The 26846-nt window shown below is 43.0% G+C and overlaps 1 protein-coding gene across 1 annotated transcript in view; it reads right to left on the reverse strand.

Annotated features, from left to right (window-relative positions):
- LOC138260003 (solute carrier family 22 member 6-A-like) overlaps positions 1 to 26846 on the reverse strand; it is a 692998-nt gene that overhangs the window by 393963 nt on the left and 272189 nt on the right. Inside the window, exons 4-5 of the mRNA XM_069208050.1 lie at positions 23548 to 23716; positions 23199 to 23322 (exon numbers count right to left, since the gene is read on the reverse strand). Coding sequence (XP_069064151.1) covers positions 23199 to 23322; positions 23548 to 23716 — 293 coding nt within the window. The remainder of the gene's footprint in view (positions 1 to 23198; positions 23323 to 23547; positions 23717 to 26846) is intronic.

Below are 26846 nucleotides of genomic sequence, written 5' to 3' on the forward strand. Positions count from 1 at the left end.
GCCTCTTAGTTCACTATTGGTTGGCATTGTTGTCAGGGTGAATGGGAGAGGCATGAAGGTTTCTAAATTCATGTTTGAAAACCATCACTTTAAAAAAAATACTTCTCAATGCAATCTACTGATAATCTTCTTTATTAAGGTGAAACTGTTCTGTGGTTTTTAATTTTTGAATTATGAAGAGACATTATCATATTTTTACACATTTTCTGCAAGATATCTTAAAAAAATGAAGGTGTTCATAAAGTTAAGTGGTGCACAACACAATGATTACTGTCTTTGTTTAATATCAATTAACCTTCAACTACTTGATTCCCAGTTTATTTCATATATTGTTAATATTACTGCTGAGTTGAGTAAACAGCAGTCCAGTGCTACTGTTCAGCAGGGGGCTGCCTGTACAGGTCAGGAGGTGAAAGTGGCAGCCAGGCAATACTTTGAGTATCACTGGTGTAGGACAACAGAAGAATGAAAAATACTAGGACCCTCTATTCTTCTTGGTTCTCATTTCATAAATCATGGCCCATTCTTGTTGCCATTATATAGGCTGTGACTTTAGCTGAATGGCAAAAATGGCTTCATCATGATAAATTCAGAACACTTGAACGAGAGGGTACCCTATCCTTACATTTAGTTATACACCTCAACACAAAGCTGTGCAGCGTTATAATTAGTCTCATTTTACTGCCTCCTGGTAATACAAAGGAAATTGACATGGATCAAAGATACTTTTGTGGCTTGGAACACATTCATAAAATACAACATATACCCAAGCATGAAAAGTATGTGCCAGAGGGGAATTCCAACATCAGGTGCCACAAGGTCTATGTGGCCTTTAGATACAACTCCATATCTCTGGCACACTACCACAACAGACTTCATAGTCGATCTTCATTGTGGCTTAATCATCCTTCTGACAGTAGTGGGTAAGCTTACTGAACAAACTATGGGCCAGATTAATTTCCTGGTGGATGGCCCATTAATCCGTCAGAGTGATGGAGTAAATTACTTTGTCGCCTTGGTGGAGGGACCAGCCACCAGATTTATAATTGACCACCAAGCACGGTGGTTCCTGTCAATGCTTTTCACTGTCTGGTGGAGGGCTCCATCAACATGAATGAGCCTGCCCCAAACAGTTTTCTTTTTTTATTTTCAGTAAGAAAATCCTGAAATGGGATTTTGTTTTTGAAAATAAAACAGACAATGCCTTTGTGTCACTGGGAGTCATCTCCCATGGTAAGGGGAGCATTTAGCAGTTTTCAATGCCTTACCACCAGGGTTTCTCTGTTGTTGATGGGCAGTAACATCAGTTGGACAGAATTACTTGTCTGTGGAGTAAGGGCTGTCAGAAGGCTTTAATCATGGCAGAGATAGAGTAGTCCCCGCCGTGATTAAACTGATGGTCTGCCTACAACTAAATAGGGTGGGTGGACCATTTGCTTGGGAGTAAGCATACTCCATTGTCGTTGCAACAAAGTATGCTTAACACTTACACATGTATCACTTAAATATAAACACTAGCCTGTTTTTCACTGTGTGGCTAAAGTGTGCCACTCAAACAACCATGAATTGTTGGGATTCGCAAATTTCAACCTAGGTACATTGGGTAAATGATAGTATCAGTCCTCCTACAATAGGTATCCAATTATATAAAAACTGTACATACACAAATCATGTCTCTCGTTTAAAAAACTAAGTATCTGATAGTTGTGCTGCATATCCCCCAGCTCCACTACAAATGGAAAACACTGCTTAATAACAATTCAAGCACATCATGGATGCAAAAGAGATTATGGTACAATATGGCATTTGGTGGATTAGAGGGGATACACCGCCATGAGTGCTTCTGGGAAAATCTGCCAATATTAATGCTCCAAGATTGCTTCATTCGTTTTAATGTTTGTATTCTGTCAAGCCTTGGCGGACATTACTGCTGTCAGGAGAGGGTAATGACGTGTGTTGCATGACTTTTATTATGTATTTCTGTGGTTTTCTGTGCAGTAGTAGTCTTGTGAGTTAGCATGTATGCTAACATAACTATGGTTTGTTCTTTGAAAAACTGAGAATGCATGTCAGTATTTTAAGGCCTAGCAGACATGCCAGGCATATTATAATGTGGATCTTTCAGCTTTGAGAAAACTTGCCAAATATGCACCCTCAACTGTCTCCTCTATTTTCTGTTGGTCTTCTTAACCAATTCTCTGCAGCAACTTGCCTTTTGCCTTTTAAAATCGCCACAGTTTCCATATGCTTATTTAAAGCTTAACAAAGCAGTTTTTACCACCCTTTGTATGGTATGAAATAAGGGAATTAAGCATGAGCAAACTCTTTTGCTCTTCAGACCGATATGACAGAAAAAGGAGTACAAAATATGGGGAAACATTTACTATTATTTTCATGAAGTGCGGCGCAGCAAGCAAACTTGCTTTGTTGCACTGCGTGAAAGAGATAGAGAGCACAAATGCTCCATATTTACAAAGATATGGAGCATTTCTGCACTGTCCTTACCCTGATGCTCTTTGTGCAGTCTAGCGCCAATGCAGGAACACTTGCATGATGTTATGTTATGTATATTTGTATATCACCTTAATCACCTATGAGGGTATCCAGGCACTTTGCAGGTAAATTGGCAGCTGCCTCCTTGGAGTGATTATTCAAAAAGCCAGGTCTTCAGCTTCTTGCAGAACTCAGGAAGTGAAGATAATGCCCTAATGTGGTGTGGGAGGTAGTTCATGCCGTAGGGACAGTGTAGGAGAAAGCGCTGCCTCCGGCTGTCATTTTGTGGATGTGGCATATGTGTGCTAGTGAGAGTACAACTGAACAGAGGTGACTGGTAGATAAGTGTAAGTGTATGCAGGTGTTGAGGTAGGTAGAGCCCATGTTGTGTAGTGCTTTGTATGTGTGTCTGAGAAGTAGGACCTGGGTGCATTTGTGTATGGGAAGCCAGTGACGTTCTCTGAGATTTGGGGTGATATGGGGGTCGGCAAAACAAGGTGAGGATGAGCCTTGCTGCTGCGATTTGGGTGATGGGGCGTCTGTTGAAGAGCTACTTAGAAATCCCTGTGTAAAGTGCATTGCGGTAGTCAATTCTGTTGATAATATGGGCCGGTGTAACTGTCTTCTTGTTTTTCAGTGGTAGCTGTTTGGAGATCTTTTGCAGCATCCTCAGAATGTGGAAGCAAGTGGAGATCACTGCATTTAATTGGGTTGTCATGTCAAGCTTGTTGTTTCAGATGATTCTAAGATTTCTGGCATGGTTGGTAGGTGTGCAGCCAATGTCCACTGGTAACCACGTGGAATCCCAGGCCAAGGCTTTCCTTCTGAAGATTATCACTTCAGTTTGTCTGTGTTGAGTTTGAGGCAGCTGGATTTCATCTAAGTGGCTACTGAGGTTATGCAGGTGGCAAAGTTGATTTTCATTATAGGGGTCTTCTCTGGCAGGGAGAGAATCACTTGGGTTTTGTCTGTGACGGGGAGTATGTTTATGTTGTTTGATCAGATGAGGTCTGCCAGTGGGGTCATGTAGGTGATGAAAAGCATTGGACTGAGAGAAGATCCTTGGGGTACTCTGCACATTAGGTTCTTGGCCTTTGATGTACATGGTGACAGGTCGACTTTTTATGCTCTTCCTATAAGGAAGGAGAAGATCCAGTTGAGGGCAGGTCCTTGGATGCCTGTTTCATGTAGTCTCTTGACAAGGACAGAGTGAGAGACCGTGTCAAAGGTGAAGCACTATGAAGGCTGCTGCATATCCATAGTCGAGTATCAGCCTGGTGTTGTCTGCGGCTGTGATGAGGGCAGTCTTGGTGCTGTGGTTAGGCTGGAAACCTGATTGCATGCAGTCTAGGAGTTGATGTGCTTTGAGGTAGTGAGTGAGTTGCTTGTTGATGGCTTTCTCAATGACTTTGGCTGGGTAGGGTAGAATGGAGATCAGATGATAGTTTGCTAGTTCTGTGGGGTCTGTCAAAGGTGTCTTTAGCATTGTGTTGACCCTTGCATGTTTCCAGGCATCTGGGAAAATATTTGGGGTGATGGAGTTGTTCAGGATGTGGGTGAGGACTTCTCTGATAGAGGAGGAACCCATATAGTAGATTTGATGGGGTCAGAGGTCTGTTGGAGACAGGGAGTGGATAGTCATAATGATTTTGACAGTTTCTTCTACACTGAATATTTCCAAGAAGTCAGGGGTTTTTCCGTGGATGTTTATGGGAGGGCTTGTGGTGAGGATTCAGGAGTTTGGTTGGGGGTCGAAGTTGTCATAGAAGGCTTTGATTTTGATTCAGAAGAGGTCTGAAAAATTGGCACATAGTTCTTGCAAAGGGCTGATGCTGTCTGTGATGGAAGCTGATGAGGTGCAGTCTTTGATAATTCAGAAGATTTCTATGCTGCTATTGGAGCTATTGTCTATGCACTCTGCTAGGGCCCTAGTTTCTTTGATTTTCTAGTGGTAGCATCTCAGGGCTGCTTTGTGTGTCTTTTTGATGGTGGTTTGTACTCCCTTTTCTTTTCAATTGTTTGAAATGTTTGCAATGTTGTTTTGTTGCTCAGCTGGCCTGCTTTCGTGTCCTCCTGTGTGTATTGTATTTACGAGGTGCCAGGGAGTCAGTGCATATTGTGATCTACTCGCTGAGATGTTTGATGTCACTGTTGAGGTCATCCATAGAGTTTTGATTATTCCACTGCAGGGTGTTGAGTCAGTTGGATTCCAAGATGCTAATCCAGGTGCATTTGGACAGGTTTGTGGTGGCAGGTTTTGTTTGGTAGGGGAAGGTGATTCGGAATTTTATGTAGTGGTGGTCCATTCAGGTAGGAGGATTGGTTGCAGTGATTCCAATATGGTTGAAGGTGGTGAGGATAGGGTTGAGGGTGTGTCTTGCAAAGTACATGAATCAGATGAAGTGGTTCCCTAGGCAGTCAAGGAGTGTGGGGGTGTTGGTGTCATTTCAGCCTTCCAGGTTGAAGTTGAAATCTCTTAGTTAAATATAGTTGTTGGAGTTGATGTCAAGAGGGGCAAAGAGGTCAGCAATGTTCTCAAGATAAGTAGTTTGTGGTCCCTGTGGTCGGAAGACAAGGTTTTCGCTTAGGGTGTAGGATGCTGCAAATTGTAGATTGAAATGTAGGTGCACTACGTATGGGGTAGCATTTTCTGTGGTGAAGTGCAGTTAAAGGATTCTTTGAATATTATTGTGATTCCTCCTCTTGGTCTGTGTTGGTGGTCCTGACGTGTGATCATGTATTCTGTTGGGATGGTGATGTTGGGTGCCAACTTGGGGGTCAACCAGGTTTTCATAAGGAAAAGGAGGTCTGGGGCATGGTTGTTCAGGATATCCCAAGTCTCCATGGCATGTCTGTTAAGTGATCAGGTGTTGAGGAGCACGCATGAAAGTTTGTCCTCAGATGTGTGTTTGTTGGTGGTTGCAGAAAGTGTGCTTTGTGGATGTGAGTGGTTTTGACTTGGGAATGTGGTGTTGCACGCGACGGGGCAGTGGGTGTAAGCGAATGCTCCTTCTGTTTTGCATGGTGTGGCAGCAGCAAATGAATGGTTGAGTGACTTGAGGAATGCTGTTGCTTAGTGTAAGGGATGGAAGGAACAGTGTTTGTGGTGCTGGGCATGATAGAGGCACTGACAGTCACAAGTGTGCTTGTCTTTGATGTGCCTCTGGTGCACCAAAGGTGCATCTGCTGCACTGTCAACTGCACAGTGATACGACCGTGCACATAATACTGCAAGGGAGGCTGAGTTACGGCAGGATTGGTTTCGTGCAGGAAGAGATACCTTCCTGCACAAAAACAATCCCTACAAGCATTTTGCTCTTTCTATGTGGTCTGTGGAATGCAGCACATATGAAAAGAGGAAACAACAAGGAGAAATAAAGATATTTCTCCATGTTCGCCTCTGTTGGGTAGGCACACCATTGTGGTGCAAAATCAGGTTTACAAGTCTTTGTAAATCTGAGTTTGCTTCAAAATACATGGGTGGATTCATGAGAATGCCCATGCTCCACCCATGTAAAACCTATCCAACGCAAAGTAACGCAAGGCAGCATTATGCACTGCGCTGCACTGCATTGCTTTATATTTACTAAACCAATCAAACCCACACAAAGTGGCTTTGAGTGGCTTATTTGCCAAAAATGATCAACCAACAGACTCAATAGTGTACTGTTCAGTCCAGTGCTTGTCTTTTAAAAAAGAGTAGCTTAATAGTACAACAAGATGAAATACTACATATAGTACTGCAAATCAGCCACAAGGGTTCTACCACTATAGGGGCAAAACCAATGTTTAAAGGCCTGACAACAGTATTTTAAGTCAATAGTGGCAGTTCCCACCTCACTACAACAGTCTAGCACAGAGGTTGTAACTCTCAACCTCCTAAAACTGTCAAATAATGCAGGAAAGCTTAGATGCGATTTCACTACTTGCGTTTAGGTAAGCAATCTCTTAACTCAGGAACCTTTAGGATAGTTCAGTTTACATATTGCCTCCAGATTGGGTTCAACACTCTGGGGGTCATCACAACATTGGCGGTAAAAGCCGCTTACCGCTGTGCAGAAGACCGCCAACACACCGCCGTGGCCACGGAATTCCGCCACAGCTATTATGACACACATCTCGGAATCAGACGAAATTCAGACACCCACACAAGTCCGCCACACCAAAGGTCAGTGATAAACTGGCAAAAACAAATCCTCCACCGTCACGCCAACAGAAACACGCCCATGCTATCACGACCCACGAATCCACGCGGCGGTCTTTCAACCGCGGTATCCCATTGGCGGTATACACCGCCACGCTCAAAATACACACACATCTCCAAAACACCGCCACATTGGACAATTCCAAATACACACACCTGATACACATACACACATCACTTCCACACACCCAACACAATATAAAACACACACCCACATCACCCACAAACCCCTACAACCACAAGTCACGACCGAAGGCCAGAGAGACAGAGAGCACAGCAACTGAGAACCCCACCACACAGAGGCACACAACACCATCACCCATACAACATTACACGCACAATACACCACACACCACTACACATTACCACACACATCAACACTGACACCAACCCACACATCACCCAAACCACCCCATGTTACACCAAAGACACCCCCGGTTTTCCGAGGAGGAGCTCCGGGTCATGGTGGAGGAAATCCTACGGGTAGAGCCACAGCTATTTGGCTCACAGGTGCACCACACATCCATAGCCAGGAAGATGGAGCTATGGCGCAGAATAGTCGACAGGGTCAACGCAGTGGGACAGCATCCAAGAAATCGTGAGGACATCAGGAAGAGGTGGAACGACCTACCCAGACCCAGACCCAATCCCCTGTACCCCAGCCTGTCCCAAGCACACATCAGACAAGCATGCATACACCTCAACACCCAAAAGTTGCTCAGGGAAACATAAGCACCACACAACCCACAGGCACTCACACAAGCATCACACACATGCAGACACAGCAACATCCACTGCCTCCGCTGTGTCCCCCTCGTCGTCGTCTCCCTCCTCCCTCCCAGTATCGTCTACACTCTCACTTGCATGCACTACATCTAGAGGCACTAGGACTCGCACCAGAACACCCAGCACCACACCCCGCTCACCTGCACTCACCACCCCCACTCCCATTTACACGTCCCCTGTGTCCTCTCCCAGTGTGTCTGTGACGCCCCCTCACAAAGTACACAAACACGGTTACCCACACACCCAACATCCATCCACCTCACGACAGCCTCCAGTACCTGCACCTGCACCCAAAACACCTAAAGTGACACCTCCTACAACCACCTCCTCTTCCTCCACTCCCAGACCCCCTCCAGCTACCCATCCCAGTGTTCGTCAGAAACTGTCCCTCTGCAACGTTGACCTCTTTGCCCCCACCCACACCCCTCCAATTCATCAGTCCCGTAGTAGAGCCTCAGCCAAAAAGACTCCAGTACCAGTGGTGCATGTTACAGGTGTGTGGAGTGTACCGGCCACAAGGGCAGGCAGTGTGACACGGAGCCAAGGCACTGCCAGTCCACCCCCTGTAAAGCATCTCAAGTTGGAAAGTGGCCGACGGGACCGGGTGAAGACTCCTGGAGGCAAAACTACTCACAAGGGTCCCAGGGAGATTGCAGAGTCAGCTGTGACTCCTCCAAAGCTAGTGAAGTGCCAGAAGAAGTCTGCACAGCCTCGTGAGAGCAGCACGGCGAAGAAGGGCGGCATCCTCCCCGGCAGACGGGACGCCACCGCCAGCACCGTCGTCACTGGTCAGGAGTCCACCGCCGGAGTCAGTGCCCAGGAGGGCAGAAGTATCGTCACTGGTCAGGAGACCACCGCCGGAGTCAGTGCCTAGGAGGGCAGAAGTATCGTCACTGGTCAGGAGACCACCGCCGGAGTCAGTGCCCAGGAGGGCACAGGTATCATCACTGGTCAGGAGTCCACTGCTGGAGTCAGTGCCCAGGAGGGCAGAAGTATCGTCACTGGTCAGGAGACCACCACCGGAGTCAGTGCCCAGGAGGGCACAGGTATCGTCACTGGTCAGGAGTCCACCACCGGAGTCAGTGCCCAGGAGGGCACAGGTATCGTCACTGGTCAGGAGACCACCGCCGGAGTCAGTGCCCAGGAGGGCTCCGGCTGCCACAGCCCCGCTGGGCAATGAGGGACCGTCATGCCACACACCAATGCACAGGTCAGAGACCGCCATGGCAAAGCACCGCTGAACATGGCAAGCACCGCTGAACAGGCCAGAGACCGCCATGGCAAAGCACCGCTGAACATGGCAAGCACTGCTGAACAGGCCAGAGACCGCCATGGCAAAGCACCGCTGAACAGGGCAAGCACCGCTGAACAGGGCAAGCACCGCTGAACAGGCCAGAGACCGCCATGGCAAAGCACCGCTGAACAGGGCAAGCACCGCTGAACAGGCCAGAGACCGCCATGGCAAAGCACGCTGAACATGGCAAGCACCGCTGAACAGGCCAGAGACCGCCATGGCAAAGCACCGCTGAACAGGGCAAGCACCGCTGAACAGGGCAAGCACCGCTGAACATGCCAGAGACCGCCATGGCAAAGCACCGCTGAACAGGCCAGAGACCGCCATGGCAAAGCACCGCTGAACAGGGTGGAGCACTGCTGCAGAAGGAAAACACCGCCACATCAAGCATCGTTATCCCATGTACAGCTGGGACAGTGACGGGACAGGAACTGTCATGGGGAGCCTAATCCAGTCTAGGCACCATTACCCCTCCAGAACCAGTGGAGAGATCCATCCACTCCGTCTGTCCTTAACAGGATGAAGCACTCTGGGCACCAGTCCCCCTCCAGAACCAGTGGAGACTGTTATCCACTTGAGAGACTGTGGCTTTGTACTCCTCAGGATATGGCAGTGGGCAGCCCACCCACTGTAGAGACTTGAGAGACTGTGGCTTTGCACTCCCCAGGATATCTCAGTGGGCAACCCACCCACTGTAGAGACTTGAGAGACTGTGGCTTTGCACTCCCCAGGATATGGCAGTGGGCAACCCACCCACTGTAGAGACTTGAGAGACTGTGGCTTTACACTCCCCAGGATACATCAATGGGCATGGAGCCCCGTCGTGGATCTGGCATGGTACTGTAATCCGGCTGAGGTGCCCCCCTTCCCTTCCCACTGAGGTGCCTGTTGTATTTCTATCTGATGCCCCGGCAGTGTTCCCTCCGTTTATGGACAGGTATCTTGTGTGGGCCTCGCCCAGGCATTTTTGGTCCAGTGGTGCACGGACATTGATATGTGCATATCTGCACTACTTCTCGTAATGTAAATACTTTTGAATGTGTTTATATATATCTGTATATATTTGGTACATGTATTTTGATACATTACACTGTTTGAACTGATTTCCTTTTGTCTTTGCATTCTTCTGGGGGGTTGTGGGTTGTTACTGTGATGTTTGGAAATGCATTGGTGTGTGTGTTGTAATGTGCGAGGGCGGGGGTGGGGGTAAGGGTGTTGCGTGTGTGTCCCCCTGACTTTTGCTTCCCCCCTCCCCTATGTCGTAGGTGCAGTACTCACCGTTGTCTTCGCCGCCGCCGGCGCTAGTGTTCGTAGATGAGTAGGAAGACAAGGGCAGGGAGGATTTGTAATTCCGGCTCCATGGTGTCCTCCTTCCTCGTGGGATGTGTAGAGGTGAGTGTTTTCCCATTGCAAAAGCTGTTTCAGCCGTGTTTTTATCCATGGTGAATCTGCCCCGGAAAAGGTGGCGGATTGGTGGGTTGTGATACTGTGGGCAGTACATTGTCTTCTGCCTGTCTGTTGGCGGCGACCGCCGCGCTGCTTGTCTGTACCGCTGTGGCGGTCGGAGTGTTAAAGTGGCTGTCTTTGTTGGCGGTTTCCACCACGGTCATAATTCCCTTTTTTTGTCCGCCGGCCTGTTTGCGGAATTACCGCACCTTTAACACCGTCCGCCAGGGCTGTAATGACCACCTCTATGTCTTTCAATGTAGAGTTCCATTGCAAGACACAGTCTCTCAACACATGCTTGAATGTTACCTGTTTGTGCACAAGAGGTTTGGTGGTGCACTTTTTGTGGTGTGCCTTTTGCAGTCATATAGATGATGTCTCTTTCAGAAGAATTAGGATTGTGGCAGCAGCCCTGCCTCTCTGATCACACTGGTAGTTTTGGGGTTGTTGCCACTTCAAAAAGTTTGCCACATAAACCACACAGAATGGCTGGGACAGAGATACATGCCTCTTTGAAAATGCAGGGTATATTTCCATTAAAACAACTTCCCTTGGGTTTTTGGGATTCCCGTCCAAATCCATTTTGAAACTCATGACAGACATTCTCATGTGCCAGGTACATGCAGGAGTGCGGGACATGTGAGCATACATATGTAATTGATCTCAGTATACATGGACTTTTAAACTTCTAAAGCATGGATAATCACAGGAATCTTTTCAATGGAAATTTGCACAGTTATTTTTATTAATATTTATTTATTTGATCAGTTTTTGTTATGTATATTATTATCTTCATTGACTGCATGTTTTACAGCAATAAACTTTGATTCATTCAACTAAATTAATATAAAGCAAATAAGTACTAAAAGAAAGTATTGAGTTATTCCGACATTAATACTCTCAATCACACTCAAGACATATTAGAAATATCATCCAAAAGCTCAAGCTTTTTTGAGCTGTATCAATGTTTTGAACTTCCTTGAGCACCTATTAAAAATGGGGTCTCTAGTTGGCAGTCAGTTTTTCAACCTGTCCAAGTAGGGATCCTCATTCTAGTCAGGGTAAGGGAGTCAATCTCTTAAAATAACCGCTGCTAACCCCCTTGGTAGCTTGGCAGAGTCAATGTGTAAAGTATTAGTACCCACACACACAGTAACACAGTGAAAACACTCCAAATGGACACCACACCAGCTTAGAAAAATAGGCAATATTTATCTAATTAAAACAAGACAAAAATTCAACATACACAAGTATAGATATACATTTTTCAAGATAAAATCCCAATAAAGCTTTCAGAAACACAATAGCTCCAACTGGGGCTATCACTATGTCTTTGACAGAGTCACTCCCAACAGTCTAAAGTCACTTGCGAGTGAGTGCGGTGCCGGTCATGGAGTCACACGGACTCCAGGTACAGTACCTTATAAACAAAAATGTTGGAAGGAGTCGGGGAGGTGAGGCGTTGCTGGAGCCGGTGCGGCGTTGGTTCCTTACTGCTACCGGGCAGGTGAGGCGTCGGTTTCTTACTGCGAGGCAGGGTAGATGAGGCGTCTGTTCCTTAAGGTTGCAGGGGAAGTGATGTAGTGTCAGTGGCGAGGCATCTGTTCCTTACGATCCGGCAAAGTCGATGAATCCGGGGGGTCAAGACATGATGGGGCGACCTCTTGGGGTTGCGTTCACACCAAGGGGCGACAGGCACTGCTGTGGAGTCAGACGTCAAGGATGTCGGTGACACGGCACTCAGGACTCACAATGTCGCAGGACTTCAACAGAGCTGTGGTGGCTTTGGGACAGCGGCGCCAGATCTGCAGCATCGATCATCATCATTACGCTTTAGCGCGGACCAAGACTTCTGATCCTGGCAGCGGCGTGGAGTTGGTTCTGGAGTCGTCCAGAGTGGATGTGCCTGGTTCTTCTGGTTTTTAGGGCAGCTTTCACTCCCAATGGCCCAGGAACTTGGGTAGGCACCACCTGGTGAGTCAGGGTCCTCAGCAAGAGATCCCTGGGGCTGGCAGGTTAAGTCTTTGTTGTCCTTGAAACTTCTTAACAGGAGGCAAGCTCTGTTCAAACCCTTGGAGAACCTTAAAAAGTAGGATGTAGAAAGTAAAGTCCAGACTTTTCACTCCCATGGCAGAAGTAGCAGCAGCAGACCAGCACAGCAAAGCAACAGGCAGAGTGGCTGGTCCTCCTCAAGTATCCAGCTCTTCACATTGGCAGAATGTCCTCAGTCCAGAAGTATTCTGAAGTTGTGGGGTCAGCAGTCAAATACTTATACTCATTTCTGCCTTTGAAGTAGGCAAACTTCAGAGGAAAGTATTTGTAGTGCATAATACCCTGCCCCTCCTTGTCCTGGCCCCCGACACACTCCAGGGGGTTGGAAACTGTTTTGTGTAAGGACAGGCAAACCACTATTCAGGTGCAATTGTCAGTTCCTCCCTCCACTCTAGCCCAGGAAGACCCATTAGGATGTGCTGGGCACACATCTGCTCCCTTTGTGTGACTGTCTAGAGTGAATTCACAAACAGCCCAACTGCCAGTCTGACCCAGATGTGTATTCCACAGCAAGGCAGAGGCACACTATGGCTAAGCAAGAAATGCTTACTTTCTAAAAGTAGCATTTTCAAACTTATAATCTAAAACCCAACTTCACAAAAAGATGTATTTTTTAAATTGTGAGTTCAGAGACCCCAAACTCCACATCTCCATCTGCTCCCAATGGGAAACCGCACTTAAAAGAAATTTCAAGGCAATCCTCATGTTACCCTATGGGAATGAAATGCCTTGCAATAGTGAAAAACAAATTTAGCAGTATTTCATTATCAGGACATGTAAAACACACTAGTATATGTCCTACCTTGTAAATATACTGCACTCTGCCCATGAGGCTGCCTTGGGCCTACCTTAGGGGTGACTTACATGTAGTAAAAGGGAAGGTTTGGGCCTATCAAGTGAGTGCATTTGACAGGTCAAACTGGCAGTTTAAAACTGCACACACAGACACTGCAGTGGCAGGTCTGAGACATGTTTACAGGGCTACTTATGAGGGTGGCACAATCAGTGCTGTAGGCCGACTAGAAACCTTTGATTTACAGGCCCTGGGCACCTCTAGTGCACTTTACTAAGGACTTATTGTAAATCAAATATGCCAATTATAGTGAAACAAAATCAGCAACCCAATATAGACAGAGAGCACTTGCACTTTAGCACTGGTTAGGAATGGTAACGTGCCCACAGTCCTAAAGCCAGCAAAAACGAAGTTCAGCACAGGATCATAAAAGGAGCTCAGAAGCCAAAAAGACAGGGGAAACCATGCCAAGAGCTGTCTAACAGCACCACTGACAATTAAAAATCCTTTTAAATTCTGTCATTGATACTCTTTTCATCATATAAAGAAAGGGAGTATCTCTAAAGCCTCCTGGGAAGATTCCCCCTGAGCTGCAGTGTACAAGTCTTCTTTCTCCACCACATAATCTTTACCTTGGAATCTGAAACACAGAAGCAGATATTTTGATCCATACCACAGCGCTAACAAGTATCAGGTTTGGACTCAAACATGAGACCTGCTTTTCTGAGGTTTTTGATATACTCAAGGTCGCAGGATGGTGCATAATAAATCCTCCAGCTAAAAGAGTTGCTGTTTTTTCAGCTTAATCTGGCACCATCTCCTCTATCCTAAAACTATGCTGTGGTTTAAGGGATTTAAGGAATAGATTCCTGTTAGTTAGACCATTTTGAAAGAAAGCAGTATCTACATAGTATGAGATACAGTACAATTGGATCTGTCCAGTAATAGTATTAAAAATAAATATGTTCTAGTGACAAAATTACCAAGAGAAGCCTTGCAAATTCAGAAAAATCTTTGGTTTAGGCACATGATGCATAATTCATTTCTACACCAGGTGTGTTGCATAAATCACCTTGGCAACACATATGCAAAACGTTATGTAGATGTGGAGTTAAGAACAATAAATCTGTACTTACCTTTATACATTCCCATGATAATATAAATATCACATGATAATATAATGGTAGTCTATATTCTAGATTCACTATTTTCAAACCTCGGTGTGGAAAACCCAGATATTTGAACATACAACCATAAAGGAGCATTTCAAAATAATCATTTAGGACTCTCCTGTAGAAGAACAGAGGAGCTTCCCTTGAAAAGCAGATGAAGTTTTAAGAAATTTCAACTGACCAGATGACTGAGACTCTTTCAATGGTGAGTAATTCCCCAGTTCTTGACTAACTGATGAAGTGGGGGTAAACCATCCTGACCATCCATGCAGCTCTTCTAGTTCTTCCATTTCTCTTTTGTACTGATGTTCCCCTGTATTCTTTCTTTTTTAGCATCATTTTTGAGGGCCCTGATCTTAATGAACCTACGCATTTAGCCAGAGGGGAATCCGCACAGTTTTTTCGCCAGAGAGTGACCCTCAAACATCGTACATGAATGGTGGCATTAGGCACTGGCCATCCCAGTGCACTCTTGGCAAATGTTAAGGGGTGCCCTTCACAGAAACCCCAGTGAGGATGAAAACTCTTCCTAGCTCTTTTGATTTGGAATTTCAATTGGTATTGTTTGACTGTGATCAGCTGCCCAACTAGCAAGGACTGGACTCGTAAGGTGGATTTTAAGTCCAGTTCGAGGAGGTACACGAACATTGAACAGAACTGTGGTGCAAAGGTTTAGCATCTGGTTGGCCTTGTAACTAGCTGGGTCAAGACGATTTTGGGAAAGACTATTGAGGTCACTGTGTTTTTCCCTTCTGTGGAATCACAAAACCTGTGTCTCACTGGGCTAGGCAGTAGTCGGACCCTTCTTCATCGAAGTTGGTACTCCCAAATGTGAAACCGCTGACCTGCAGTCAATAGTACCCCCAGATCATTAAATAATCACGTCACTGGACCAACGATTAATAGACATAAACAGTAGATAAGCACATTTTTTGGTTCTACTAATTTCTAGCACAACGCCTTAGGCAATTTGTTTTCGTGTTGCTGTTCTCTGTTTTTCTGCGTTATTGCTTCACAGTTACCGCTGTGTTACTATTGTTTCTGTCAGTTTCTGCTGTTCTTGATCCGGAATATTTTGAAAGATAAAGGTCTAATTTACAATTTGCCACTGAGTTTATCATGCGTCTAACTGTTTTGGTGTTATAGATCAGCAGTACTGTGGAATTTGCAAACCTAAAACAATATCGCCGTTTTTCTGGGAGGATTGCGATCCTCTTTTTAACTGTACGGTGTTCAAATTCGGGAGCAATCGTGAACTCTGTTTATTTGGAGCAATGTGTTGGACCATCTGTTCTAAAAGTGTCTCCTCTGTATTGCATCTGTGTCACGATGGTTTCCTGATTGAGGACGTTTGTATGTGCTTCCCGGAACCACATTTAAAATGTTTCATTTCATTTAATGCTTGATTTGTGTACCATATATTTTAGCAGTATCTCCACTGTATTTCATGTGTTTTTTATGTTGTATTTCAGTGCTCACAATGATATAATGATTGCGAATACTGCTGCATGACATCCCGATACCAGATGTATTTTGATATTTCATTTCATTGCATGCTTGGTTTGAGTCCCATCTATTTTAGGAGTCTCCTCTGTATTTCATTTGTGTTTTATGTTGCATTTCCGTGCTCACATTGATTTCGTGATTGCGAACAATGCTGTGTATATATGTTCCAGTACCAGACAATGCTGTGTATATATGTTCCAGTACCAGATGTACCTTGATATTTAATTTCATTGTATATTTGATTTGTGTACTTTTAAGTGTTTTTCCTTAAAGTTTACTTAATATATATTTATATATCTCAAGATAATTTTAAAGTGTTATGTCTCTTCAAAAACTGTCTGCCTTAGTTTGGCATTCACATGTTTATTGCAGCACTGATAACTGTGTAGTATTGAACACCAAATAAACTTCACACAACATTGATTGTGTCCTAGACTGTTACCTGGAGACTCAAGGAATCTTGGGAATGCCAGTTTTCCATCACAGAGCAAGAACCCGGTTACCTAGTTAGTGGGGTTACATCAAGCACACAAAAGGTGAGAGAAATGCCTGCACATAGCCTAACCACTGTCAATCACTCCGGAGAGCATTCCAATTCATTTTTTTTTTTGCCCATCATGCTACTTCTGATTGGAACTAGCCATGTGAAAATCACCATCCAGCACTAGCTGCCAAGTCGGGTTGTCTCCGAACTGGGAAACAAGCATCCCAAGGCTGGTTTTGGCCTAAATGGACAACTTGGGCCGTTTGAGTAGGGTGGAGCTTGTTCCATTCACAAAGGTAGCATCAGACCCACTTCTAAGTATTCTCTTAGCCGCTTCAGGGGTTACATTAACCACCCAAAATGTCATGTGAGCAATGCTTGAAAATTGTTTAACCACTGGCAATTGCTTGGGGTAGCATTAGACCAATTCTTTTTGCCCACCATGCCACCTCGCATTAGACCCTGCCATGTGTAACTCAGTCTTGACCCTGTTCCAATATGAACAGTCCACCAAAACTGCGAGACCAGGTTTTCTCTGAACTGAAACACAAACCCAAGACCAGTTTCCAACTATTTGAGCATCTTCTGACAGGTGCATCAGCTCCAGCAACACAGTGAGCACTAGATCCATGTCTGAGCATATCCTTGGCCACTTAGGGTGTTACATCAAACACACAAAAGGTAATGGGAGGAATGGTTGCAAATAGTCTAAACACTGGCAATAACTTGGCGTAGCATTTCAAGCCATCATTTTTTGCACACCATGCCTCCTCAGGTTAGACCCAGCCATATGAAAATCAGTTTTCATCTTGCTCTAATAGGGAGAGCCCAGCCTAAACTGCCAGACCAAGCCTTCTCTGAACCAGAACAACCTAAGCCAGGTTCAGCCTATTTGGGCCTTTTCATTTGGATGCAGCTTGTTTCCACTAGCACAGTCATCAGAGGACCCATGTCTGGGCATTAACATTGGCCACTTAGGGTGTTACATTAAGCATGCAAACGTTAATGGGAGGAATGCTTGAAAATATTCTTATCACTGGCAGTTCCTCGGGTTGGCTTTCAACCCATTACTTTTTGTCCCCCATGCTGCCTCATATTAGATCGAGCCATATTCAAATCAGTCTTGATCACGCTCCCACAGGAACGTTTGAGCCCGTTTAATTGGAAATACTGGCAAACTCTCCTATGACATTGATTGGAATGGTCCCATTTGATAGCCATTGGTTGTCCCTATCACTGCAAAGCCAGAGGATAAAGCCTGCCACATACATTTTGCAGCTCCAGATAGCAGCTTTATTCACTAAAATTATATGTTCATCATCAATTCAGGTCATGTCTGTGGAACAGATTGCTCAGCTGCATGCATTTTTCCATGCTTGCAACTGACCAGATTTACCTTTTCAGAAAGTAGTAAAAAAGGACATTGAGGCCATCTGATTAACATTGTTTGATTCTGACTTCCTTGGAGTCATGTCAAGTACAGTGCTACTATGACTACATTTCAAATTATTTTAAAATCCAAGAGATGGGGAGAAGAGAGAGAAAGTAATAAAGTAAGGATGTTAAGAGAAAAGGGTGGCACTAAGGTTTTGCGAGGGGCAGAAGAGGAAGGGAGACAATATAAAAATGAAGAACTCAGCAGAAGAGACGATGAGAGGATTTTTGTACAGATGAAGAGAGTAGCTGAAGAGGAAACAGAAAAAAGAATGTCCAGATGGGAAGTAGAATAGAACAGAAGTGGAGTAAATATGCACAGGTGATTCTTCTGCGTCATTTCCAGTCAGAGCTAGTATGGTCCAAATAAATAGATGTGACATGCAGAGTTACACTAGGTTCAGTGGGTGAAAGTGGTTGATAATATTGTGGTTACTTACTGCAAAGGACATGATGAAGGAGAAGGGAAAACATTTTCCATATTAGGGTTTAAACCACATTTTAAGTTGCAGTGAATAACAACTGGGTTTTAGATACAGGATGTGCACAGTGTTCTCACCGCTCTGTATCTGTGATCTAATAAATTTTTCTAGAGATTGTTAAAAAAGGGATATTTAGCAGTTAATGAACTCACGCAAGGGAAGGCACCATAAAATCCCATGTGACCTTTATAAATCTGAGAACAGTACTTGGGTCCCATATATCAACACTATCACCAATGTAATTTTTGCTAGTGCACCAATACTACCTACATGGAAGGGGGCTGGGATCGTACTCGTTTTTAAAAAGGGAAACCAGGGCGATCCATCTAATTATCACTCTATTAGCCTTCTGGATAACCTCCAGGAGGTTTTTTGTAAGTAAATTCTAGAATGGCTAGTAGAGTGGAATGACGATAATCATATAACTTCTAACCTCCAAGCAAGGTTCAGACCTCTGATTAGCTCTATTGATCAAGTCTTCGTTTTTATGCAGATCAAAGGGAAAACTGTCAATATAGGGGACAGAGATCTTTTTGTGGCTTTTAGAGACTTTTGAGCCGCCACTGACTTGGTGCCAAGAGAAAAGCTATGGATTACCCTCCAGGGAATGGGGGTTCTGTGTGACCTGCTAAGAATTATAGTACACCTCCAAGAAGGGAATTATGCCAGGATTTCGAATGGCATCGATGGCGAATAAACTGACCCAGTCTATGTTAACAAGGGTGTCTACCAGGGATGCGTTCTGGTCTTTACTCTTTTCCTCCTGTACATCAATATTTGTGTAGGTTATTTATTTAACTGTGCCAATGACTCTCCTTCTCTTGCTGGGCAAAGAATCTCAGTCCTTTTTTATGCAGACGATACCCTCCTATTAGCAAAATTGAAGGTTGGCCTCCAAAATCTCTTACACGGTTTCTGAACATTTGTAAAGATTTTGTTCTAAAGGTTAATGTTGCTGAAACAAAGTTGATGGTATACATCAATAGTAGGAGGATGAATGGAATCGTACCTGAATTAGATTATCTAGCGGCCAGACTAGCAGACTCTGGATCCTGGTTACCCCAGATCACAAAAAGCTCCCATGTGGTAAGCCATACAGCAGGGGGCAGCAATGGGATGGCAAAAAAGGCTCATTGGTTTGCTACTGCTCCTGCAAAAGGAATATACAAAATGCAGGTACGGGGAGCAACACCATATGGGGCAGTACTCTGAGGCCCTGCAAACTGTGTACTTTGGGTGTCAAAGAGAACAACTTATTTAGAGCTATCACAGGGTTGGAAAAGGGGACCCGTTTGCTGCCCCTGTCATTAGATCTTGAGATCCATCATGTTGCCAAACTCGCAGCTTTAAGACTGCTGCTATATTGGGTATGCATTTGGACCATCAGCGAACTCCAAGGATATAGATTGGGTGTCAGTGATACTATGATGCTCCAGTCTTCTGCTCTAAAGATTGAGTGGCTAAGGAACATGATAAAACATGGACTGAGCTAGGTCTAAGGGAGTTTTGGGAGGACCCTGTCTCTATTCCGGCCTATGCATCCCCGATGGTCAAAGATAGGTATTGGGAGAAGATAGGTACCCAAATCAAGCAGCCCAGCCACAGAGGAACTCTTTCAAGGTGCTTTTTTAATGCATAAGTTGGAACCTAAAGCTGTGGAGTTTATTGATTACATCCACCCAGTACGAGCTTGCACCTTCCTCCTTCCGCTTAGATACAGAATTTTGCCAATTGCTGCCTTTACTGCATGTTGTGATTCCTCCATTGAAGTGTCCATAAGCTGTATATTTTTCATTTCCACTGGTAAAACAGAGGAACATCTGTTCTTCTTTTGTCCTAAATATATAATCCTTATGGATAGGCGGACTATATGGAGAAATGTATCAATTATGGATCGGGTTAACGCCTTAAGGATCTGCAACAGTGATCCCTCGGTAGTTGTGGTGGCAGCCTCTAAATTACTTTTTGCAACATGGACAATTAGGCAAAAACTGTTATTGCAATTGTAGTGAATGAGGATATAGAGGACCACACCATGATGCACACACTGTTTGAATTACTGATGTGTTCGATTTTACTCTCTTATTCTAATGTACATTATTAACTGCTATTATATGAGACACTGTATGATTTTTACAACCTGTATTATCTTGATGACGAACAATTGCGACACTGACTTCATTGATTTTTTTGATTTCTCGGTGAATAAAAATATGTTTCGATCTGTCAATAAACGTGAACTTTATATTTATGGTAAATCTTACAATTTAGTGATTTACGAATGAGTTCACTGAATTATTTACTGTTTAACAGCTGTGAGGTGGTCTTATTCATTATTTCGCACAGAACCTTTTACCTCAAAAATAAAATATGTATATGGATAATTAAACTTCAAAGTTAAGAATTTTAACAATGTATTCCTTTTCCATGTATTTCATATTGGCTCACTTTTTTTTACACAACCATCAAAGGGCTTACAGATACATTAATGGATGCAGAAATATATAAAACCCATATTTAATATGAAGAGCTACACACAATTGCAGCAGAAAGACTGGACGAAAAGCAGCCAAATATAAGTGAGTTTAGTGTTTTAAAAGCATGCTTACTTTTGCTTTGTGACTCTCTCGAGATTTTTGCTAAGGTCTACTTTTTGTGTTCATTTAATTACCTACATTCTATGAAGCATCTTTAGCTCCTCTTTCACTAGGCTGCCCCCTTCAGTTCCCTGGACATTGCGAAGTGTAGTTTGTTTTGGTTGACCTACCCTTGCTCTCACTAGTGGGGACTATCCCAAAACTTTGTTGACTGGTCTGCTTGTTGCTTTGACGGCTGCCACCTACTGCCCAGTTGTAAATCGATGCCAGTAGCGGGGAATGTTAAACTTCCACCTATTCAGACAGAGATCATTGGCAACGAGGCAGAGTTTAATGGCGGACACCCTTTCATGTGCTTATGCTTGCTCTTTGAAATACGCACACAGCCCTCACTAGACTGCCAGGGTCACATTTTCATATGCAGGGGTCGATGTAAAGACAAGTGACCGACACCCTGCCCTGAGAGAAACGTCTGGACCCGCTTATTCTTTATCAAGCGAAGAACTCTTCATATATTATCCAGCTACTCTTCAAGTCCACAATCTTCTCTCACTGCTCCGAGCACCTTTAGTGATACTGTCAAGCCAACAATAGCATATGGGCGTGCCATCCACTTATCACTTCATATTCCTCTTTGTAAAGCACAAAATCAATTATTTACACCAATTCTATAAGCTAGTCATCAAATCCTTGCAGTACCTGACACAATGCTTTAAAATCAAGCCAAGATATGCCCCCAACCTTACAAAATGGACCCTTAAATCTTTGTCTCTTGAACACTAGAAGTTGTGCAGATCCGGAATTTTCTGTGGGCGACAGTCCGCAGCTAAGAATGAGAGCAGGCCTAATTTGCTCCACATTCTTGTTTGTGGGCCACTTACTCTGCCTCTGTAACTTGTGTTTCACAACTAGATAGAGCTCCTTATTCGTGTGGAAAGTTTTTTTTCGACTTCCCAAGATAAGCCCCATCACCAAAGGGCAGTATCCAAAGTTCAGCAAATAGACTTTTTCTGACTGCAATGATTGCATTGGCTTTTAAATGTATGTTGCTAACACATTGGTCACCTAGCTTTACACACCCATCCCAGCTCGTCTTTACAATAAACCAAATCAGCATTTTCCTTATTTTGGAGTGCCATCTTCTGTCACAAAAGAAAAAAAAAATCTTTGCAACTCTCCAATTTGCTCTCAGGTGTAACCCAGCAAGACACATGCACCTCATCTCTTTGTATGGGGAGAGCCTACAAGTGCATAGGACCTAGGGTGAGGTGGGGGTGGAAAGAGAGTGGTTTGCATACTTCCTGTGTTTTGTGTTGAAAGCCGCCTCAAAATAGTATCACATTCTTTCTGCACATGGCTGCTTTAACTTTCAAAGTAAGGTTGTGACAATGTCACTTTAGCTGTTCATCTAGAAAGGCATATGGTGGGTCCAGGTACAACTTTACACCACCACCCTCGATGCTGCGTAGACGGGAATTGTCTTCTGTTCTTAAAGTGTCAAGAAGCAGGGGCGTTTTACTAAGTGTCAGGTCTTTATTTTAGATATATGTTGTATCTAAAAGGTATCAAAATCTGGTAACAGTTTCTGAGAGCTCGAGGGTCAGGAGTGGGAGGCTTGTGTTCTTTTGGATCTGGTGGAAAATCTTGGATCTTTGCAGTGTTGTCCCAATCTGGTACCCGACTTATGTCAGAGTTCCTTTGATCGTATGGTGATCCCCAGGATGTACAAAAACGTATTCTTCGTTTATAAAACCTCTCTGATATAGCACACTTTCCAAGTGGATTTTAAATGTGGCTAGCTGCAAGGACATTTCCTAAAGCAAGATGCCGGGGCCTGAGAGGGTCAAGAGCAATAGGCGCACACAAGTGGGCTAAGAAAGAGGCACCAAGCATTACGTGTTGTACCTAAAATGTTATTCTTGGAAGAACACCAACCTAGGGAGTTAACTCAGATTTCAAGAAATGGTTGAAAAAAATTAAGAAAAATTTGAACTTGATTCTATGTAACTCTGTTGGGTCAAATTTGAAACCAATTTACACATCCTTTCCATTGAGTAAAAATGTGAAAATAATTTACACATATTTGCAAATACGCTACTCAAGTTTACTGATGCCCCGGTGCCCAATTATTCATTTCCATGAATCTCAAGTTACTGGTTAGATTGTTGAAGATGTAGACCCGACTGAGGGTTCATTGACCAAGCTGTGGACCTTGTGTCCCATGCCCCTACACATTAGCATCCCATCATTCCCATAGGAGAGAGACTCTAGAGAACCCGCTACCATATACTCAAACTGCAAGACTCATTAGGGCTCTTTGCCAGGATCAAAATCGTGATACCATCAGTGTAACATCACAATCTGTCTGAATCCCACAGCTCACAGATGTCCCTGGTGCAATGGCTTGCAAACCCTTTAAAAAGTAGCAAGAAAGTAGAAATTTTGTTTTTCCTACCTCAACAGAAAGTTTTTCACCTTCTTTTGTCTTCCCATTTAATTTAGCCACACGCTTTAAAACCATTACAGCCTGTTCAGGTTTACCAGCCATCACAAGCCATCGTGCAGACTCCGGAATCCACCTGAAAAACACAGTTTGGGCAGTAAAAACACAGTTCCCAAAAACGAATTTAAAGCATAACCTTGTGAAATTCAGTTAATATATCTGGAATCCCAAAGAATTTTCTAATCTGAGTACTAAGTAGGGTTGGCTTATGTGAAACCGCACACTTGGTGACTTGAATTCCAAACATGTCAATCAATTATTATCATTATTTAATTTTAGCTGCAAATAAAAGGGCACATACCAGGAGTACAGAAAGTAGACAAAGAATGGCACTGATACAGTGAGTTGTAGGTGGCGCCAGTTTGGTATGCTGTAGGCCAGCCCTGCCAGGACTATCTGCCCACTCGTGTAGAAGTAGCCGATGATGGCCCCTGCTATGGTTCTCACTCGAGTAGGTATCCATTCAACAACTAAAGGAGTAAAAAGGAAGAGGTTATGGAGAATAGTGACCTACGTATCTCTAGTCCAGCAGTGCACCATTTGCACTATTACCAAACCAAGCCTACATCATGAGTGTGAAAGCTGAAAATGCTTTGTTTGGGCAAAGTCTGTTACAGGATTTATCCACGAGAGCTGGAACCCCAGTGAATTTCATAAGCCAGATGCCATGTTTTGGGCAAAGTCCCATTTAGGGCCTGTTTTAGAGTATGGCGAATGGGTTACTCTGTTAAAAATGTGACAGAGTACCCTGTCCACTTAGCCCTTGGTCCACTGACCTCATTTAGAGACAGGTAAACGTTAATGGTCCATCTGTCTATTGAGTCCATCGATGGAATACATTCTCCGACAGCATGACAATGTAGGGGCTGTCATAGGAATGAGATTATATGGTCCACCCTATTTAGGCTGGACCTTGTAATGCCTTTTTTACCTCTTCGTCACTGTCAAGGAAAACCTGGCAGTGAGGAACAGGAAAAAACAATTGTGACACCAACACCCAGGGAAGAAACTTCGAGGGTATGTGGTCATTAGTTTTTAGTTTATTCCTAAAAAACGGAAAATGTCAAAACCAATGGCGGCTATCAAACATACTTTAGTACATTGAAAGGCACCCCTGTGATGTTTGTTCTCTGCAACATACGGAGATGACTGCCAGGCTGGCAGTAATCTCTAAATTTGGCAGACGGAGTATCATCGAGATGGTGGAGGTAATATGCTCAGCAATCACCATGGACAAAACTTCATCAACCAATATATAAATCAGGCCCTAAATTCTCTAACAACATTTTAAAATCAAGCATTTTTTTACTTAAATAGTTTTTACTCATTGAGTCGAAATAGGTAAATGTCTGTAAATAAACTGAATATTTATAACATGAATTTAGAATGTTAACATATATACATAGTGCATAAATGAAAGTTTATATTTTATATACTTTATGAATACTCAATATACAGTATATTTAAACTAATCTAATAACAGAACTGTCCAGACAAGTATATACATATATATATATAAAGTCGCTGAAACAACCAAAGGTTAAAGTGACTTTATAGCTAAGCATTGAAATAAAATAATGTTCAAAATCCGACATCCTGAAATTCACCAGTTACAGCTAACCCAATTTGCACCCCCATCAATCACTGCTTATGATCTCACATAAGCAATGCCAGTGGTTATTTATAGATAGGATTGTGTTTCTATTAGAAATGCCTTTTTTCACACCGTTTTGTGAATCTCCAGAATTTCTTTTTTAAAAGTGTTCTTTTTGGGCGTTTTGTAAATGGAAAGTTTTGGAGTGATTTGTCAAGTGGGCCCGAGAAAAGGGGGGTGGGGGCAAAAAGTTTTTTTCTCATTCATTTTTCCATATGAACGTTAGATACAGCTACAGCCCAAAACATGCATTGCTAATCACGTCACGTATTACATCTTTCACAATATCTTCTATGACATAATTGATAATATCACTGCAAAATTTGTAATGAAATTACTGATGACAAACCTGTGCCTGGCTGGGGCCCAAGTTATAGTTACCTTATAGCATGAGTTTTAGTTACTTGAGATAAATACAAACTCATCAGTTTCAGGGGTTAGTATGTTTAAAAGAGCATGTTTTATCTGACATTTTCACCTAACTCTAAGATCACTTTAACCTGTCTTTTTTCCGGAGAATATATATATACATACATACACAGGTCTATCTATCTATCTATCTATCTATCTATCTATCTATCTATCTATCTATCTATCTATCTATCTATCTATCTGAGATAGTTGAAACTATTACTATGAATCAAATAAAATTGTTATTGGTATAGAAGCCATTCTAATTAATTGGATCTACAATAAGATAGTAGAGAGGTGGAAAGGGGAAGAGCTTAGGAAAGAAGGAAACAATAAACAAAGAAACACCAAGAAAATAAATACATAAGGTGTATTTTTCAATGTTGAATATTCACATCATATTAAGTGATATAATCTAAATGATAGATTAAAAAAATAACAATATTTAACCTTAACCTATGTACGCTTACGAAGGATTGAGAACCCCACCTCTTAAAATATTTGAAATACGTATCCTGTATTACTGAGAAAGAAAAGAGGTTACTGGAAAACAAAACAAGCCTCTTTGTATTTTATCATTTTATTTCACTGTTAAGTTAAAAAGCATAAACTACATCCTCCCCACCATTAAAACATTCACATTTCCACAAAAAAAACATTATTTGTATATGTTCTTCAGCTTAAACTAGAAGGGGTAAGTAATGCACAGGAAAAAACATGTTAGAGATTGATAACTTAGAAAGTTTTAAGGACAAATGTTTCACTAGTATTTATTCTAAATTAACTTCTAAATGTTATGGATTTTTCACAATGAAATAACATGGCATTGAGGTCCTTGTTCTAAGACGGAAGGGATAACATTTTACATCACATGTTGAGTTGAACTTGTGTAATGGTGATAAGATGAGTGGGGTTAAAAATGTCTATTATAAAAAAAGGAATTAGGTTTAGGTCATAGAAGGCTTGTAAAACCTTTTTATACAATGTCAGCCGACTTTTTATTTAAAAATGAACCAGGACAACACACCTCCAAATATGATTCCCATTGTAGTTTTAAAATGTTTTTATAATCTGAATGAGTTAATCTGAAAGTAATTCCTCAAGTCATTGCAGAAATTTAGAATACTACAGAAAGATTAAAGATATGACATACAAGTATATGTTTAAATTCACAGACATGAAACCTACAAGCTCTGCCAATGATTTTTCATTTATGTAGATGGCTGCCACCCATGTATGCATATCCATGGTGGCCATGTTTGAACAGGATTTAAAAACTAAAATACATTTAAAAATGGCCACTGCAGATATTCACACACCCACTGCAGCCATTTTTTAAAACATGTTCTTTCATTTTTACAAATGTCCTTGAAAGATGGGCATTATAATGCATGCACATCTGTGGCAGCCATCTTTGAAAGCATTTTATTTTACTATGACAAATACTCTTAAAAGATGGCTGTCATGATTGCAACCCTCTCTGACTGGGATTCATAAGAATAAAATAAATATTGAAAGATGTACCCTGGGAGTGC

Source organism: Pleurodeles waltl, chromosome 9 (assembly GCF_031143425.1).
Source record: "Pleurodeles waltl isolate 20211129_DDA chromosome 9, aPleWal1.hap1.20221129, whole genome shotgun sequence".
Classification (NCBI taxonomy): Eukaryota; Metazoa; Chordata; class Amphibia; order Caudata; family Salamandridae; genus Pleurodeles; species Pleurodeles waltl.